The sequence below is a fragment of the Salvia hispanica genome, chromosome 2, assembly GCF_029641045.1.
Source record: "Salvia hispanica isolate PSC_SH4W2 chromosome 2, Shi_PSC_v1, whole genome shotgun sequence".
NCBI classification, from domain to species: Eukaryota; Viridiplantae; Streptophyta; class Magnoliopsida; order Lamiales; family Lamiaceae; genus Salvia; species Salvia hispanica.
Genome location: NC_142693.1, coordinates 60974780 through 60991505, shown reverse-complemented (window position 1 = coordinate 60991505; position 16726 = coordinate 60974780). Strand labels below are relative to the sequence as shown.

Sequence of the window (16726 nt, the reverse complement as noted above, 5' to 3'; positions counted from 1 at the left end):
GTTGGATGGAGGCAAATATGATATATTCTGAAGGGAGAAATTTGACATATGGCGAATTTCCGACCAAGTTTGTGTGGAAGAAGGATCATTGGCAACCTAGAAAACAACGTTATTTGATTGGGAGGTTGTTTTATGTTGCTCCTGGTTCTGGTGATATGTATTACTTGAGATGTTTGTTGAATGTCATTAAGGGAGCTACATGCTATGAGGATCTTAGATTTGTTAATGGTGTTCAGTATGATACATTTAGAGATGCATGCTTCACTTTAGGATTGTTGGATGATGATAAAGAGTATATTGATGAAATTGTTGAGGCTTCTTTTTGGTCATCTGCCCATTCACTAAGATTGCTGTTTGTAAGTCTGTTGTCATCAGAATCTGTTTCTCGACCGGATGTTGTATGGCAAAAGTGTTGGAAACATTTATCCAATGATGTTGTTTATAACCAAAGAATATTAAGGAATCAACCATGTAATTTTTAATTGAAATCTTTTTGTTGTATTTATTAAATATTTTTTATGTCGGCCTAATTACATACATATTTTTATTACTCCAGGTTTGGTGCTGAGTGATGATGAAATTCAGAATTTTGTGTTGGCGGATATTGAGAAATTGTTAATGAATGTTGGTAAAAGTTTGCGTGATTACCATGGTATGCCGTATCCAGAATCGCGGTATTTTGAAACATCTGAAAATACATTGATCAGCGATGAGTTGTGTTATGATCGTGAAGCTTTAGGAAGAGAACACTTGGAATTTCTTTCAAAGTTCACGGTAGAGCAACTTCATGTTCATGATACGATAATGTCGTCTGTGAATTCAACTGAAGGAAGAATGTTTTTTGTTTATGGTTATGGAGGTACTGGAAAAACATTCATCTGGAGGTCTTTGTCAGCAGGGATTCGTTCGAAGGGAGGTATTGTGTTAAATGTGGCTTCCAGTGGCATAGCCTCTTTATTGTTACCTGGAGGTAGAACAGCTCACTCACGCTTTAAGATTCCTATCAATGTTAATGAAGATTCTATGTGCAATATAAAACAAGGTACGGATCTTGCCGAGCTTATTATAAGATCGAAACTTATCATTATCATATGGGATGAAGCTCTGATGATTCATAAACATTGCATAGAAGCCGTTGATAGGACTTTTAGAGATATTCTTCGTGTATTTAGTGAGTCCGGTATGGACAAACCGTTTGGTGGAAAAACTATAGTTTTTGGTGGTGATTTTAGACAAATATTACCTGTTGTTCCTAAAGGGAGTCGACAGAATATTGTGAATGGCACCATTAACTCTTCATATCTTTGGAGTAATTGTACAGTGTTGAGGTTGACCAGAAACATGAGACTGTTGAGTGTCGAATCTTCTGTTGAAGCTTCTAAGTTGAAGGAGTTTTCATCTTGGGTTGCTTCTATAGGTGATGGAGTTGTTGGTGGTCCGAATGATGGTGAAGTCGTAATTGATCTTCCCTCTGACATTGTACTGTCTAATACTGGAGATCCTCTTAAAACCATTGTTGAGAACATATATCCTTCTTATATGGATCCTGAAGAGTTGAGCAATTGTTTGCATGATCGTACTATACTTGCTCCCACGTTTGATGTTGTTGATGAGGTTAACCAGTTCATGATTTCGATGGATCAGTCTCAAGGTCGGGTATATTTGAGCTCTGATAGCATTTCAAATTCAGATTCCACATCGAATGGTTTTGTTGAGATACATTCAGTTGAATTTTTGAATAATTTGAAGTGTTCAGGTACCCCTAATCATGAATTGATGTTGAAAGTTGGAACTCCAGTAATGTTGTTAAGAAATATAGATCATTCTAATGGTTTGTGTAATGGCACCAGATTGATAATCACCCGGTTAGGTGATTATGTTTTGGAGGCCCGTGTCTTGGGGGGGCATAATATTGGTCATAAAGTTTTGATTCCGCGAATGTCATTGATACCGTCTAATCCAAGGCTACCTTTCAGATTCCAACGACGCCAATTTCCTTTGGCTGTATCATATGCAATGACCATTAACAAAAGTCAAGGCCAATCTTTGTCCCATGTTGGATTATTTTTGAAAAACCGGTCTTTAGTCATGGACAACTTTATGTTGCTATATCTAGAGTCATAAGTCGTGAAGATTTGAAGATTTTAGTGTGTGGGGATGAGAATGATAGTAGAAGTAATTCTACTCTTAATGTTGTTTACAAAGAAGTCTTTCAAAATGTATGAATTATTGGTGTTAGAGAGATGTTTGTAATGATTTTATCGAGAAGATGTTTGAATTCTATGTTGTGTTTTGTTTACTTTGGCATTTAGCATTTTTCGGTCTTTTTAATATATATCCTGTTTTATTTCTATTTCTTTCCCCCATGTCCTTTCGCTACAGTGGTTTGACAGACTGATAGATGTAGAAGTAAATGTATGATTTTTAAAGCTTCATCATATATGAATATAAAATTTAAATAGTTTCTATTCTTGATTTGCAATAATTTCTAATTTACCTTACCAAAGTTTTTGGTGTACCGAACTTCGGTATACCTTATTTTCGGTATGGAGAATTTCTATACCTATATCGTACCTCATTTTCGGTATACTGTACCGAAGTTCGGTATACCTTACTTTTGCGGTATACCTGACTTTCAACATTAATTAAAATAGAAAATTAGATTTATTAGAATATTATTTATATTTTATAATTTTAAAAATAAATTAAATACTTATTCATAATTATATTTATATTTCATAATACATTTTATAATTTAAAAATATATAAAATATATTTTATATATAATTGTGTTTATATTTTTTTGGTATATACCTTAGTTTACGGCACGGTATACCAAAAATTCGGCATTTTCGATATTTTTTCGATACGATAAGACCGATATTTTGGTATTTTTTTTCCAGCCCTATGGAGGCTTAAAAATAAAGAGGTCCATTAGACTACATATAAAGAAGAAGTGTATTGTGTTCAACGATTACACAATATTTGCGACGCCTCTAATCTCAGAATACCTATTCCCACAAAAAACTCACTAATATTTTAGAGTTAATCTAAAGCTGTATACTATTTAAATTTCTATGCCTTTAACTGCTTTCAAGAAGCTATGAGCCTATGAGCGTTGCACATTGTTTAGGAGTCGTATACCTTAACTAATGTGCAATTATATTTTTGATTGATTGTAAATTACTAAATTATTCAAAAGCTGATAAAATCTGCTTCAAATGCTTTGCACAATACTCAATATCTGCAAAAGAAGATATATTCTGAGAAGTTTTTGAGCTTTTTCACCGTTCATAAAATAAAATTTAACCAAAACAATTTAAAGTTGAAATGACGGTGATAGCTAGTAAGTCCCTATGATCTGACAGCTCCTATCATGCCATATAAATTTCTAACTTTTGGATCCAGAAGTGATAATATATGTTTAACATATTATGTAATATGATAATCAAATATTGCACGATGTTTGGCGGTAAAAATGGGCCCACAAAAACTGAAGCTTTATATATGTATAGATAGATTTACATTTTTCATGTTCTTGCAATATATTAGGAGTACTATTTGATATGATATTGCAATTTTAAAGTTGAGGAATGAAAATTAAGCACAAATAGTATGTTACCATAAGAAATAAAAAAGATCTTTAAAGTTTATACCACGATATCGGTTCTTATTTTCATTAAAAATATGTAATTAACACGTGAAAATTATGTGACCCGTGCATAGCACGGCCGCGTGGGTGATGATACTATTTCTAATTTCAGACTTCATTTTTATCATGGCTGTGGGTCTTATCAAAGAGTGGAGATAGAGTAGCCCAACAAATTGAGAGAAGATAATCAATTATTCACATCCGTATATGATTTGATGCACATAGCCGATTTGATTAGTTTTTTAAATATAAAAATCAAATTATACTAATAATCCAAACAGAGAAATTATACTAATATAAAATGTACAAAAGAAATTATCAAAATATGATCGTTTATTAATCCATGTAGGATTAGGATTACGATTTGGATGCTCTATAAATTCCATACACGCTAATCAATCATAGTACTATCAAACAGGCATGGCACCAAAGTGTAGGCATATTTTGACTCTCATCATCACTGTCGTCGTCGTCATCTTGCTTATGCTATCGACCCAAACCAAGCGAAGGCAAAACAACCCGCGTTTTGTGTTCGAAAAACCCAAACCTTATCTTCAAACATATAGTTATCTCGAATTTGGTGCTTCGGAAGAACAGATTGTAGAATTAGCCATCAAAACCTATCAAGAACATTTTTGGAATCAGGCCCAACGGAAAAATACGATGCTGAGACGTTGTAATTGATGAATTCCCAGATTAATTAGTTAGTAGTATTTCATATTTGCAGTTCCTTTTTTTTTTTTAATTCCAGTTTTCTGCCTATTGATTGTTTGATGAAATAATTAATACTTTTAAATATAATTTAAAATGTTATGAGCATCATTCTGTCACAATACTCAATTTAATCCTACCCTTTTCTATTCATTTAAACTAGCATGCAACTTCATAATATTCCAAAGCTTATCAAACTCAATATTGAAGATACATAGTAGTCAATAGTCATAATAAAATGACGCATATAGAGTTCATTAGCGGATTGCGATCTTGCTTACGCAATCAACTCTAACTATTACGTTTCTCATCTAGGTCGGTTTCTAATTCTATGTACTCCCTCCATCCACGAATAAGAGTCCCGTTTTTTCATTTTTGTCCGTCCACGAATAAGAGTCCTGGTTCATAATTACCATAAATTGTAAAGAGACTTCACATTCCACTAACTCATTCCACTCACATATCATTTAAAACTAATATATACAAGTGAGACCCATATTCCACTAACTTTCTTCCACCCACTTTTCTTAACATTTATTAAAACCCGCACCATTTAGAAATGAGACTCTTAATAGTAGACGGAGGTAGAGCTGCCCAAGGTTTATCGAACCGGCGGTTAAAACCGAAACCGTAACCGCCGGTTACGGTTCCGAACCGAAACCGTGAGAAATATCTCGAACCGAAACCATGAATTTTAGAACCGTGGTTCGGTTCAGGTTCCAAAATTTTTGAACCGAAACCGCGACCGAACCGTCGGTTCCGAACCGCCGGTTAACCGGCGGTTTCACGGTTCCGAGCCGCCACTGCAATGATAAATTTAAACATAGTTACTCCTTATATTAAAACTATACTCCACTAAATAAAACATTGTTGAATGATCCGATTTTTGAGTTTTATACTTTTATAAGTAACTTTCATTTTTGAAATTAGTAATATTCGTGGAAACAATAATGTGGGACAAAATTTTGCAGCAAAAATAACTTTATAATACTACTCCCTCCGTCCCATTTTAGGAGTTCCGGTTGATCAATTTTGGGCGTCTCGCTTTAGGAGTTTCGGTTGAGATAAATTAATAAAAAATGCCTACAAAGTGTTAAAAGTGGGTCTCAACATCACTACAACTAATGAAAAAATGTTAAAAGTGGGTCCCAACATCCACTATAATATTTATTTATTGGACACTCAATTAAAAGTGGGTCTCAACTTCCACTACAATATTTATTTATTACACACTCAAACACTTTTTTCTTTAAACATGTGTCCGACTCAACCGGAACTCCTAAAGCGGGACGGAGGGAGTATTTGATAAAATTGGATGGTAATTTGGAAAACGAAAAGATAATAAAATAAAATAAACTAAATTACAAGATGGAGTCTATGGAGTATGGACCATTGATTATGGTAATAACTTTATAATACTATTTCCTATTTTATTTAACACAATTATTTATGTATGGAGTCTATGGAGTATGGATTATTATTAATAAATATTTATTGAACATTGTTTAATAAAACTTAGAAGAATTGATTACTTTATATAAAACATAATACTCTAATTAACATTGATTAATGAATTTGTAGTCTTCAAAATTGATTGGTTGGCGGTGGGTGATGGCTACACAATTCAAAATTGATTACACAAAACATCATTTTTTTAATTTTTTTTTTTGAAATGTTGATTTTAAATTCAAATTGGATCTCATTCCCCCTATTTATATCACTTTATAATTTGTTTGTAAATTATATCATATTGTAATTTGTTTGTAAATTTTATCATATTGTAATTTGTATATATAAATTGTAAATTTGATATCATTTTCACTTTACTCATCCTAATTCAATTTAAACTATCCATTTCCTTGTTTCAATTTATTTTATGAATTTCAAACTACATGGCAAAAAAAATTAACAGAAAAAACCGCGAAACCGTGAAACCGAACCTAAACCGCTACGAACCGTCCGAAAACCGGCGGTTCGGAATCGAAACCGAAACCGCCGATTTTCGAACCGAAACCGAAACCGTGAAACAGCCTCACGGTTCGGTTCCGGTTCCATATTTCCGAAAACCGGAACCGGCGGTTCCGAACCGAAACCGCCGGTTCATGAACCGTGGGCAGGTCTAGACGGAGGGATTATAAGCTAATGATACATTTTTACTTTTTTTCGATATTTTCCACACATTTCAAATATTAAGTTGAATGAATGATTGATTTGTCTCTTCAACTTGTAAAGTACTACCTCCGTCCACGATTAAGAGTCTCATTTCTAAATGGCGCGAGTTTTAAGAAATGTTAAAAAAAGTGGGTGGAAGAAAGTTAGTGGAATAGGGCTCCCACTTGTATATATTAGTTTTAAATGATATGTGAGTGGAATGAGTCAGTGGAATGTGAGGTCTCTTTACCATTTATGGTAATTATGAACCGGGACTCTTATTCGTGGACGGAGAGAGTATAAAACATCTAGAGTTAGTGTTTGATATGAGGGAAAATCCTACTAAGTGTTAAATTTCACGTTATGCAACTTATGATTAAGGTAATTTGGTTATATAAATATATATATGTGCCACACAAAAGACACACACAAGTCGTGATCAAGAAAGTATGCCAACGATACATGTAAGTTTAAAATGAATATTAAGGACTAGATTGTGTTGTATATATGAACAAATGTAGCATGCTTTTTTTGATTACTTGGAGTTTAGCATTTGTACATTTTCTCTTCTAATATTCTATAACCACTTTGAGGTTGTAGTTGTCGTACTCCTCTTGTTGCGCCTTCTGAATTTGTTGTGCTGAGGCCACAACAGAAGCGCGACATCTACTTATGCCAATTACTTGGAGGGTCGAGATATCTCCAATGTCTCATGGGATTTCCTCTAAATCATTGCATCCGGTTACATACAACTCCCGGAGAATAGGGAAATTGGTCTCATCGGCTCTCCAGTGCACTATATTTAAGGAAATGAGGCGCAGACATTGCAGCGAACGGAACTCATCTCCTTCTGTCACCTCCCACACTTCTTCCTCTGCCTCCCCATCTCTTTCAAACACACAATCGCTTATTACAAGCACTTCCAGATTCGGTAGCGCACATAGAGTTGTCAAGAAACTCCGAAACACCACACTACCAACTAGAACCAACTTTCTAATATTACATGGAAATATGAGTTGGTGCAGAAAACGGCTACCGTCTTTATTCAACTCAGATTCGCATCTTAACTTTTCGAGTTTCCGGAGATGGCTAAGATCAACTTCAGTGTCGGGTGAGTCGATGTAATAGATTCCTAACTTTATGACATTTGGGATGATCTCAAAGAAACCACTCCTAATCAGAGAAGGAGTTATCCTCACAAAGTAAATCGTCTGCAGTTTCTTGCAAGCACATCTTATGTTGTATCCTTTCCCAATTTCAATTGTTGTGTACAACTTGAGATGTCTTAACTCAGACATCTCCCATATCTCAGATGGCAAACCAAGCGTTGTCGGTTGTTGACAAATCAAGGTTTGCAGATTCCACAATTTTGATATTCCAATCGGAAAACCTGAAGTGCACGAGAAACCTAAGTAATGTAAGTTCAGAAGTTGTAGTATTTCTTTAGGTAACTCTTTGTATACCTTGCTCATTACATCTAGCACCCGAATCAATCTTAATGCGGAAAAGATAGGAGATAAAAACCAATTTTCCGTGCATATAAAAGATCGAGCACTTGACATCAATCGGGGTGAAGCACACACATCTTCTATTCCAAATGGTGACAGAATACTAACACGGCGCAAGGAATTCTTGACGTTTAAAAACTTCTCCTTGTTAGCCTTCCTTATGCATAGATCCTTCAAAAGATCATGGATTGAGTAACTCATTGGTTTTCCGTTCTTCTTTTTTCGTTTAACGAAAAGTAGATTTGTAACAGCCCGCCTTTCTAGGGTACAATAAATGCGGCGACTGCTACCAAAACGGACTTGAAAGAATTTGACATAGGCTAGGGTTTCATTTAAAGAGTTTTGACCAAAGTAATTAAAGGAACTATCAGAGCAATAAGTCAACGATTTAACCTAGAAGCTTTAATAAGTAAAAGAAAGGTAACATAAATTACGACCAAAAAATCTCAAGAGTTTGACATAATTTCCAAGAAAACCACAAGAAGTCTAAAGCTTCTAAACCGAAATGAATAAGTGCAAGGTATCCAAAACAATACTAAAGTGTATAAAAAATTCAGCGGAAACGACCAAGAGAAAGTGAAGCCATGTATGAAGACACGACTACACTCGAAGTTCAAAACATCCATCTTAATTAATTAATATGCTCAACACCCGCCACCGCTCGTCGCCATTCAACCTGCACATAAGGAAAACACATGCAGGGCTGAGTATTTTGAAATACTCAGTGAACTCGTTGCCAAAACATTTTATAAGTTATGCCACCCTTACCATAGTGAACTCGAGTTTTAAGCAGTTATAAGAGAATATCACGAGTATCACAAAAATTATTTCCATAGACTGGCCAGTCAAACAACTCCCCACTTTTCTCATCAATTTTCCACAATCACAACATTTCCATGGTGCGACGAAAGTGTGGCCACACTTTTCGCCCACGAGACCGGCCGACTAGCAAGGACGGCTCCCGATCCCACCGTGTACGCAGCCTGGTAGGGTTTGCGGCCCTACTCAGACCCGAATTCGTTTATACATATCCATAGCCCTATAGCCCAATGGAGCGAACTCACAAACTAGGTATCAGGCGCACAATATCATAACAAAACAAACATAGACATGGCATAACAGTTAAACCACCCTTATTTCTCCACATTCATAAATTTGCACATAAAAGAGTTTAAGAGTAAAGCCCACCTCGATTGCTTAGAATTCAAGTATGTTCTTTCCCTTTGTTATCCTGCTTCGCAACCGAGGTTTCACCTTTTAATCACATAGGCATATATCACAAATCAGATTCAACACAAACTCCTAACTCGTGCATGTCTCAACGTTTTCCCTTTTTCCCATCGATTTATCTTAACATCATCAATCATCCAAGGCCATGTTCATCTCATAAGTTCTATTCGCATTTCAACTCTAGATCTAACATCAACATATGTCACACAAGAGTATTTTACCAACATACACACAACACACACACGCAACACACACACACACGCCACACACATGCACTCACGCCATACACATGCATACATATTTCCATATCCCCTTTATCCCACTTTCACTCAAACAAGATGCATGAGGGTTCAAGAATACCGATTAATCGGTTGGAGAGGAGAGGAATCGAGTAGAAAGAAGAAGATTAATATGAGAATACCTTTTTGAGAAAAACGAACGGTAGAAACGAAGTAAAGACTTGGTTCTTCAAAAATCTTGAGGCTCAAACTCTATTTCTTCTCAAAGGATGGAGGATTATTGGAGAAAAGTAGAAGAAAATTGAGAGAGTGAGAAGAGAGGGAGAGAGGCGTGTATTTGGGGTGGGGGCGATTTCTTTGGGGCTAGGGCTTAGGGGTTTCTCTTATTTATAGAGCTCAATAAAATCTTTAGGTAAATAAATAGAATATTTGGTAAGATTTGATTCTACACAATAAAATATTGTGGAGTAGGGAAGAAGAAATAGCAAAATGAACTAGGTCTCAAGGCTTGTAATTTTCGAAAATTATGGCCCTTATTTAGCCAAGATTTTGTTTGGTTTATTTTACGGAATAGAATAAAATATCACAGAGCAAAATAAAAATAAGAGTTCTCCCAACTAGGGATTGAAATAGGCGTGTAGTAGCCCTTTTAAATAAGGAATGGATTTTTAATATTAACTAAAATAAGGTATGACAAGATCTCTTGAGGTATAGAAAGATTTGGTAGAATATTTAAATTCTAGGTATGGAAGGAAATCAAACAAGGGATCAATTAAAATAAGATAAATTCTTCCTTCCCAAGAATAGGTGATTTTCGAAAATCACCAAGAATAAAGGGGGTGTCGTTTTTTTCTCATTGAGGAATAAGGAATAATTGGGTTTTGGATTTAATTTGGATAAATATCCCAAGAATTAAATTAAATCCGGAAAAATAGAATTCCCTCTCCAAAGAGTGAAGGGGTTCGAAAATCTCAAGAATTAGGTGGCTAGTATTTATGGAAATTTTCCCTAATATTCTCACTCACCCTTAAACAAATAATTCACCTCATCATTTAATTAATCACATGCCACATCATATAATCAACAAGTTTGACTTTTCAAACTTCCAACGCAGCCCTAAACTCGATTCGGTCAAAGAAACTCATGCAATAAATTCATTCATCAATTAATTCTCGTCTCCCATGTCATCAATAAAATTCTAGGGCTCTAAAATTATGGTTTGAAAATTCGGGATGTTACAAGATTCCTCTCCACTAGAGCTTTTAAGTAATCCTCGGCCTCGTCCTCCAAACTCTTATCTCCATTATATTTCACAAATTCTTCGCCTATCCACATACTCTTAAGTCTAGATCCCTTAATCTCGTAATCTTCTGGAAAAGCTCCCATATACAAGAAACATGGTTTCAAGCGAATCAGTAAGTGGTTATAACTCAAGGAAAGTATACTGGCGAAATGCTCGTCTGATTCAACAATTGAAGCTTTTATATCCGTTGAAAAATTATACCAAACATTTCTTGATCTTTCAACCTTTGACAAGAGCCCTTTGATCACATGAATGGCAAGAGGAAGCCCACTGCAATCACTCCCAATTGTAGCCGCCATCTGTCGCAATTCGCCAGGGCAATCCTCTTCCCCAAACACAATCTGGCAAAGTAAATCCTGACTTGCAAACTCGTCTAGCAACTGCACATGATGCAGACTCTTCGAGCCATGACATACTTGGATTTTGCTTGGTATTAGAGAGTAATCTTGCAAGGTTTTGATCACATTTCGTCTATTATCGGATATGATTATGATTACTTCTCTATTATTTTGGTATTTGACCATTTTGTTAAGAATGTGTAGAAAAAGGTTCAAAATATATGGATGTGCAGCAGCCTTGGTTTGAGACAATATTAACTGGAGATTTTGAAGTCCAATCAGCCCCTAATGATATCAATCTCTTAGCCTTCGAAAGAGCTTCGCGTTGGTATCTTGCACGCCTCAATCGGAGTTCGGTAGAAGAAGTTATGGCCGTTATAAGAACACTGCGCGTTCCAGAAAATTCCACGCGGCCGGGTGAATTAACCACCCGGCCGGGTACGGTGTTCTGCGCGGAAACAGTCAGAAAGTGGTCCAAAATGACCACCCGGCCGGGTGAATTTTACTCTTTATAATTCCACTCGGTCGGGTACGCTATTTTGGCGTATTTTTATGCCAAAACGCGATTTTTTATGAAGGATTAAAGGGAAGAATGCCTAGGGTTCACAGATTGAACATTCTACCGCCTACCACACACTCAACACTTGCCCAAGAACACTTTGAAGAGAGATTTGAAGATTGAAGACTACAAATCGAGTGTTTGGAGTCTCTAATCCATATAATCGTTCCACAGGAGTATCTATTTGCTTTCTTTTATGTATTTGAATGTATTTGATTGAATCCCTTATTTTGGTTTTCATGAAGAACATGAGTAGCTAAATTTATTGTGGAGTTTTGGTGAAAATTACAATGGATGTTTGTGATTAATTCAAGGACTTCTTTAGATTGCTTAGCTCTTGTGGTTTCTTTGTTCATTCTTGTGCCTTTTTAATTCAATTGCTTAGCTACCAATTGGGTTTGTTTACCTTTATAGTTGTAATCGAGAGATACCTATCTAGGTTTGATAAAAGAGTGAGCATCACTTTGATAATCTACACTCGAGAGAGGGGAACCTTTGTGAGGGTTTGAGTCTTTTGTTCTTTGGAGTTAATCTATACATATTAGAAGGAGACTTCAATATTAAGGGTTAATCAACGGGGTGAGTACACTCGCGAGGGGGCTCAACCTAGACTAGCGACTTTCCTTGTAATCCTAGAGACATAAAATGGGTAATCGAAGTTGTTGAATCAATTGCACGACAATTCCATTGTAGTTGGATCCAAAACTCTACTCTTCTCTTTGTGGTATCTTTTCACTTGTGTTTATTTCCTCTTGTTACTTTTAATTCATTTTTCATTGTTATATGCTTATAGTAGTGTTAGAACAAAACCTTTTCTCTTTGGATTATCTAGACAGTAGTCGAAGTTTGTTCGTTGTACTTGAGTTGATACAATCTTGTCTTTGTGGGATACGATACTCTTGCTTGCTAATTGCTACACTAACCCCGTACACTTGCGGGTATTATTTGTGTTAAAATAAGTTGAGTCAAGCCCGCAACACGTTCCGCCACATCAGACTCCCTAGTGGTGATCAGAATTCGACTCTCATTATTATTATCCGGGAAACATATCCTTATCACATCCCAGACTTTCGTGCTCCATATATCATCCAACACAATCACGTATCTTCGCTCAAACAACCTCTTACGCAATATATCTCTCAACTCATAATCTCCACATCCAGCCAATTTATTTCTTGCAATTACATTATATATTTAATTTTATCTTGCAATTACATTTATCCATCCTAAGCTACTTGTTTCATATTTCATTTTCGGTTGTATTAAGCTACTTGCTCCATTTTTTTTTGGCAAAATTTTTATTGTCTCTCATATTTTACTTTTTTTTCCCCTACTTTGGTCTCTTTTATACTTTATCATTTCTCCAAAAAATAAATAATTAAAGAGAAAGTATTATAAGATTGAGAATAAAGTAGTATACTAATGAGAATGAGATTAAACTTGTGGTGGTATTGCAAGGACAACATTGTCTCCTTTTTGACTACTTTTTGATACAATCTGTTTTTCTTGACTCGAATAATACTCTTTTGTCCGCGATTTATATGTAGATATTGAATTTTAATTTTTAATTCTTACTCCTATTTATCTCACAAAAATATACTCTATTTTTTAAATTTATTCGAATCATTAAATAAATCGATTCAAAATCCACCCATAATATCCTCTTATTGAAGATGACTATTTCCTTGTGATTTTATCTCTGTGTGTTGTCCATATTTTGCATTGTCAAGTTTTCACTCCTTTGTGATTTCAGTATGATGTTTGATTTGTTGCTGTTTCTTTACCTAATCAAAATATATATCTTTCATGTTCATTCTATCTGGTTTGAGGTTTAAGCCTTCCTAGCTTTGTCAGGAATAGGTTACCTACACCATGTGAAAGAGCAAGATAGATAGAAATTATGTCCCCTGAAGTATTGTTGTTTATACTTCTATGAATTCTGACCTACAGAATGAGAAAATGAAGATTTTATTTTCTTGATATTAGGATTCTGTTTATCTTATGTAATAATATGCTACTTAATTATGTCTTCTTGTTAGGTGTTGATTTCATTTTGGTTAACATTCATTCCAGTGTTTTGATTGTTAATTACTCCCTCCGTCCCCGATTAATTGTCATTCTTTTCTATTTCGGTCCGTCCCTCAATAATTGTCATACTTCATTTTTACCATAAATGGTAAGTAGGTCTCACATTCCACTAACTCACTTCACTCACATTTTATTATAAAACCCATATAAAAAAGTGGGTCTCACGTTCCACTAACTTTTCTTTACATTTCTTAAAAGTCGTGCCCGGTCAAAGAGTGACAATTAATCGGGGACGGAGGGAGTACAACAGAGCAACATGATTAATGAGATTGGCACATGCTTGACTGGATAGGTTTTGAAGTGGTGGAGTAATTGTTGGCAGTGCTTTGATTCATGAGTTGTAGTACTCTAGAGAAGTTAACAAACAAACCCTATTCATTAGACTGAATTTAGAAGTGGAAATGCTTCAATTAAGGCTTTTGTCTGTTGGAGACCAACAACTTGCTGCACCATTTCAAGAAATTCCACCCAGCCTAGGAGTGGTTGAGGCATAACAGATTGGGTGTTAAGTATCAACCTCTGCTTAATGGTTTCCACCTCATCTATACTTTCATCCAATTTGCATCTAAAAGTGATGATTAAAAAGAGGCAAATAAATATACTGCATCATAAAGTAGTATATAACCAATCCAAACCACACATGACAACAAAAGCAATCAATTAAATAAAAAATTCAGCAATTTATTCTATCAATTCATCCTACTAAAGCTAGGGGCAACCAAGAAGAACCAGCTATGCATGCTAAGATAAATCAACCAATAGTAATGAAAACCAAACCTTAAGATTCATGATGTTTTCCAATTGCCGGTTGTAGTGTGGTGTATGACGTCGACGTCATTTTTGACAACAACCACTATGCCGACGAGAAAATATCCCACATCTGACGATGAGTTAAATACTCTACAACTGTTAACAACGATTTGGCCCCCCACTGACAAAATCCTGGCTTCGTCGCTGACTGTATGCATGTATGAACTGCTACCAGCTAAATGGTGATTGTTTGAACTATCCCAACAATTATAATATGCATTTTCAAGACATGAACAAATAGACTACTGATAGTCATGAGCTATCGAATTTCTTAATTATTGAACAAACCATTTGCATCTTGTGTGGGTATAGGATTTTGGTTGTGGAATATTGTTGCGATTCTATCATAAATTTTTCAAAATTTGGTTGTTCTGGAAATAAATGCAGACAAAATTAAATTTGATCTTGTTCATTCCCATGTATGTTTTATCTCCCCTTAAACATGTACAGAAAAGATAAGATAAGATGGTTGAATTTGAGTATAATCAGTGGATCTGTATGAAGAAAGTGTTGCCAGTGTAAAGGGGAAAGAAAGAAATGGAAATGAGAGGAAGAAAAGAGTTGCAACTTTGCAAATAGAGAGAGATCCATTCCACTGCTTCAATAATTTATTTTCCTCAGCACTATATGTCTATATTATAAATGACAAAGAATCTTTCAAACCTAAGTCCACATATGAATTTCTCTATTAACAAGATAAAACGTGCAGTGCAAGTTCCTCATGTATGCTTTCTTCCAATTTCCAAGTAATAGCGATATTAAAAAGATGTAAAGAAATATAGTACTATGCATCCTAATTGGTAACTATAAATGAAAACCGAAGCAATGGATTAAATATAGATTTCAACAAATTATTCTCTCATTTAATCCTACTAATGCTAGGACCAACAAAGAAGAACTAGCCACACATCCGAAGTATTGATAACCAAACCGTAGAATTCATGATGTTTTCCAATTGTCGATGGTAGTATGTCTCCGAGATGGTGGAGTTTGGATGCTTGATCTTCTTCTTCTCCTTCTTCTACTTTTTTATTCTTGGTCGTTGTCTCTCTATTTTGTGGAGTGTGGAATGCCAGAAACCGCCACCTCTTTTCCTCATTTAAATCTGAATTTCACCAATCTGCTACAACGAAGATGTTCTGGATAGAGCACAATGTACCACACATGCGTGTGGAATGTTGTGATGGATCCGGCAGTCCACGTGCATGGAATGTCTCTTAACTTTGCTTTCTATTTGCGACTTCAGCCAGACTCCATTTTCACCTATGCGCTCTACATAAAAGGAAAAATATCACATTTGTAATTTAAGTTATAAAACATCTAAACATGAACAAAACCAAAGGGTTAAAGACGAAAATCTTCCTTCTTAGCCTCTTAGGTGAAGAGGTGATTGAAATTTGAAAAAGCAGATAAAACGTGTCTCCAAACAATAAGGATGGGGACAAAAACATGCAACATTGCAAGAGAGAGAGAGCTCTCCATTGTTGCAATAGATTATTTTCCTCAACACAAAGAGCAGTGAGGTGTTGAATTGATTGGGGCAGGCACTCCCAGTTTTCCACCACCTTCAAATATAACTTATCGAGTTGCAACATCCACAGTCTCCCTAATGCCAACACTGCTCTCCCTTGACCACTCCACACTCACATCTATCTCTAACTCTTTCAACCTGCCTAAACTCCAACTCTCAACAATACCACTTGCCATGAAAGTAGGAATACCTCTAATTGTCAATTCTTTGCGACGAGGAGATGATTTAGTAGATTATTTAGGCTCCTTAATCCCACCAATCTTAGTACCTCGATAGTGAGCGAGGATGACTCGAGCATTATTTAACATGGAAATTCCATCAGCTTTTCGCACCCTTCAATTCTCAGCTCATGGAGAATTCCTTGATATTTCTTTGCTCTGCGACTCAAATTCTCAATTGACTTCAGTTTTGGACAGTACAAGATGATCAACACTTCTACAGAATTGAGGGTGCCCAGCCCATCTTCACTCAACATAAGGCACTCTACAATCCCTAAATTTGAGACACTTTGATTGTTATAGAATAACAATTCATGAAGACTTTGTAACAATTCATGAAGACTTTGTAATCCCTCTAATTTATATAGAGTATAGGTCAATTTTTGTC

The 16726-nt window shown here is 35.5% G+C and overlaps 2 protein-coding genes and 1 pseudogene across 2 annotated transcripts; 2 read left to right on the top strand and 1 right to left on the bottom strand.

The window, feature by feature from the left end:
* The first annotated feature begins 5 nt into the window (after positions 1-5).
* LOC148932834 (uncharacterized) lies at positions 6-1558 on the top strand. Its single transcript, XM_089065250.1, has 3 exons — positions 6-471; positions 557-1455; positions 1553-1558. Exons 1-3 carry the CDS (start codon positions 6-8, stop codon positions 1556-1558), a joined length of 1371 nt encoding a protein of 456 aa, XP_088921376.1.
* Positions 1559-1578: 20 nt separating this feature from the next.
* LOC148932833 (uncharacterized) lies at positions 1579-2225 on the top strand (annotated as a pseudogene).
* A 4999-nt stretch (positions 2226-7224) lies between these two features.
* On the bottom strand, positions 7225-11093 carry LOC125199257 (late blight resistance protein R1-A-like). Its single transcript, XM_048097332.2, has 4 exons — positions 10731-11093; positions 8098-8193; positions 7978-8008; positions 7225-7904 (listed from the first exon to the last, which is right to left on the bottom strand). The coding sequence occupies exons 1-4, from the start codon at positions 11091-11093 to the stop codon at positions 7225-7227; spliced, it is 1170 nt and encodes a 389-aa protein (XP_047953289.2).
* Positions 11094-16726: the final 5633 nt, after the last annotated feature.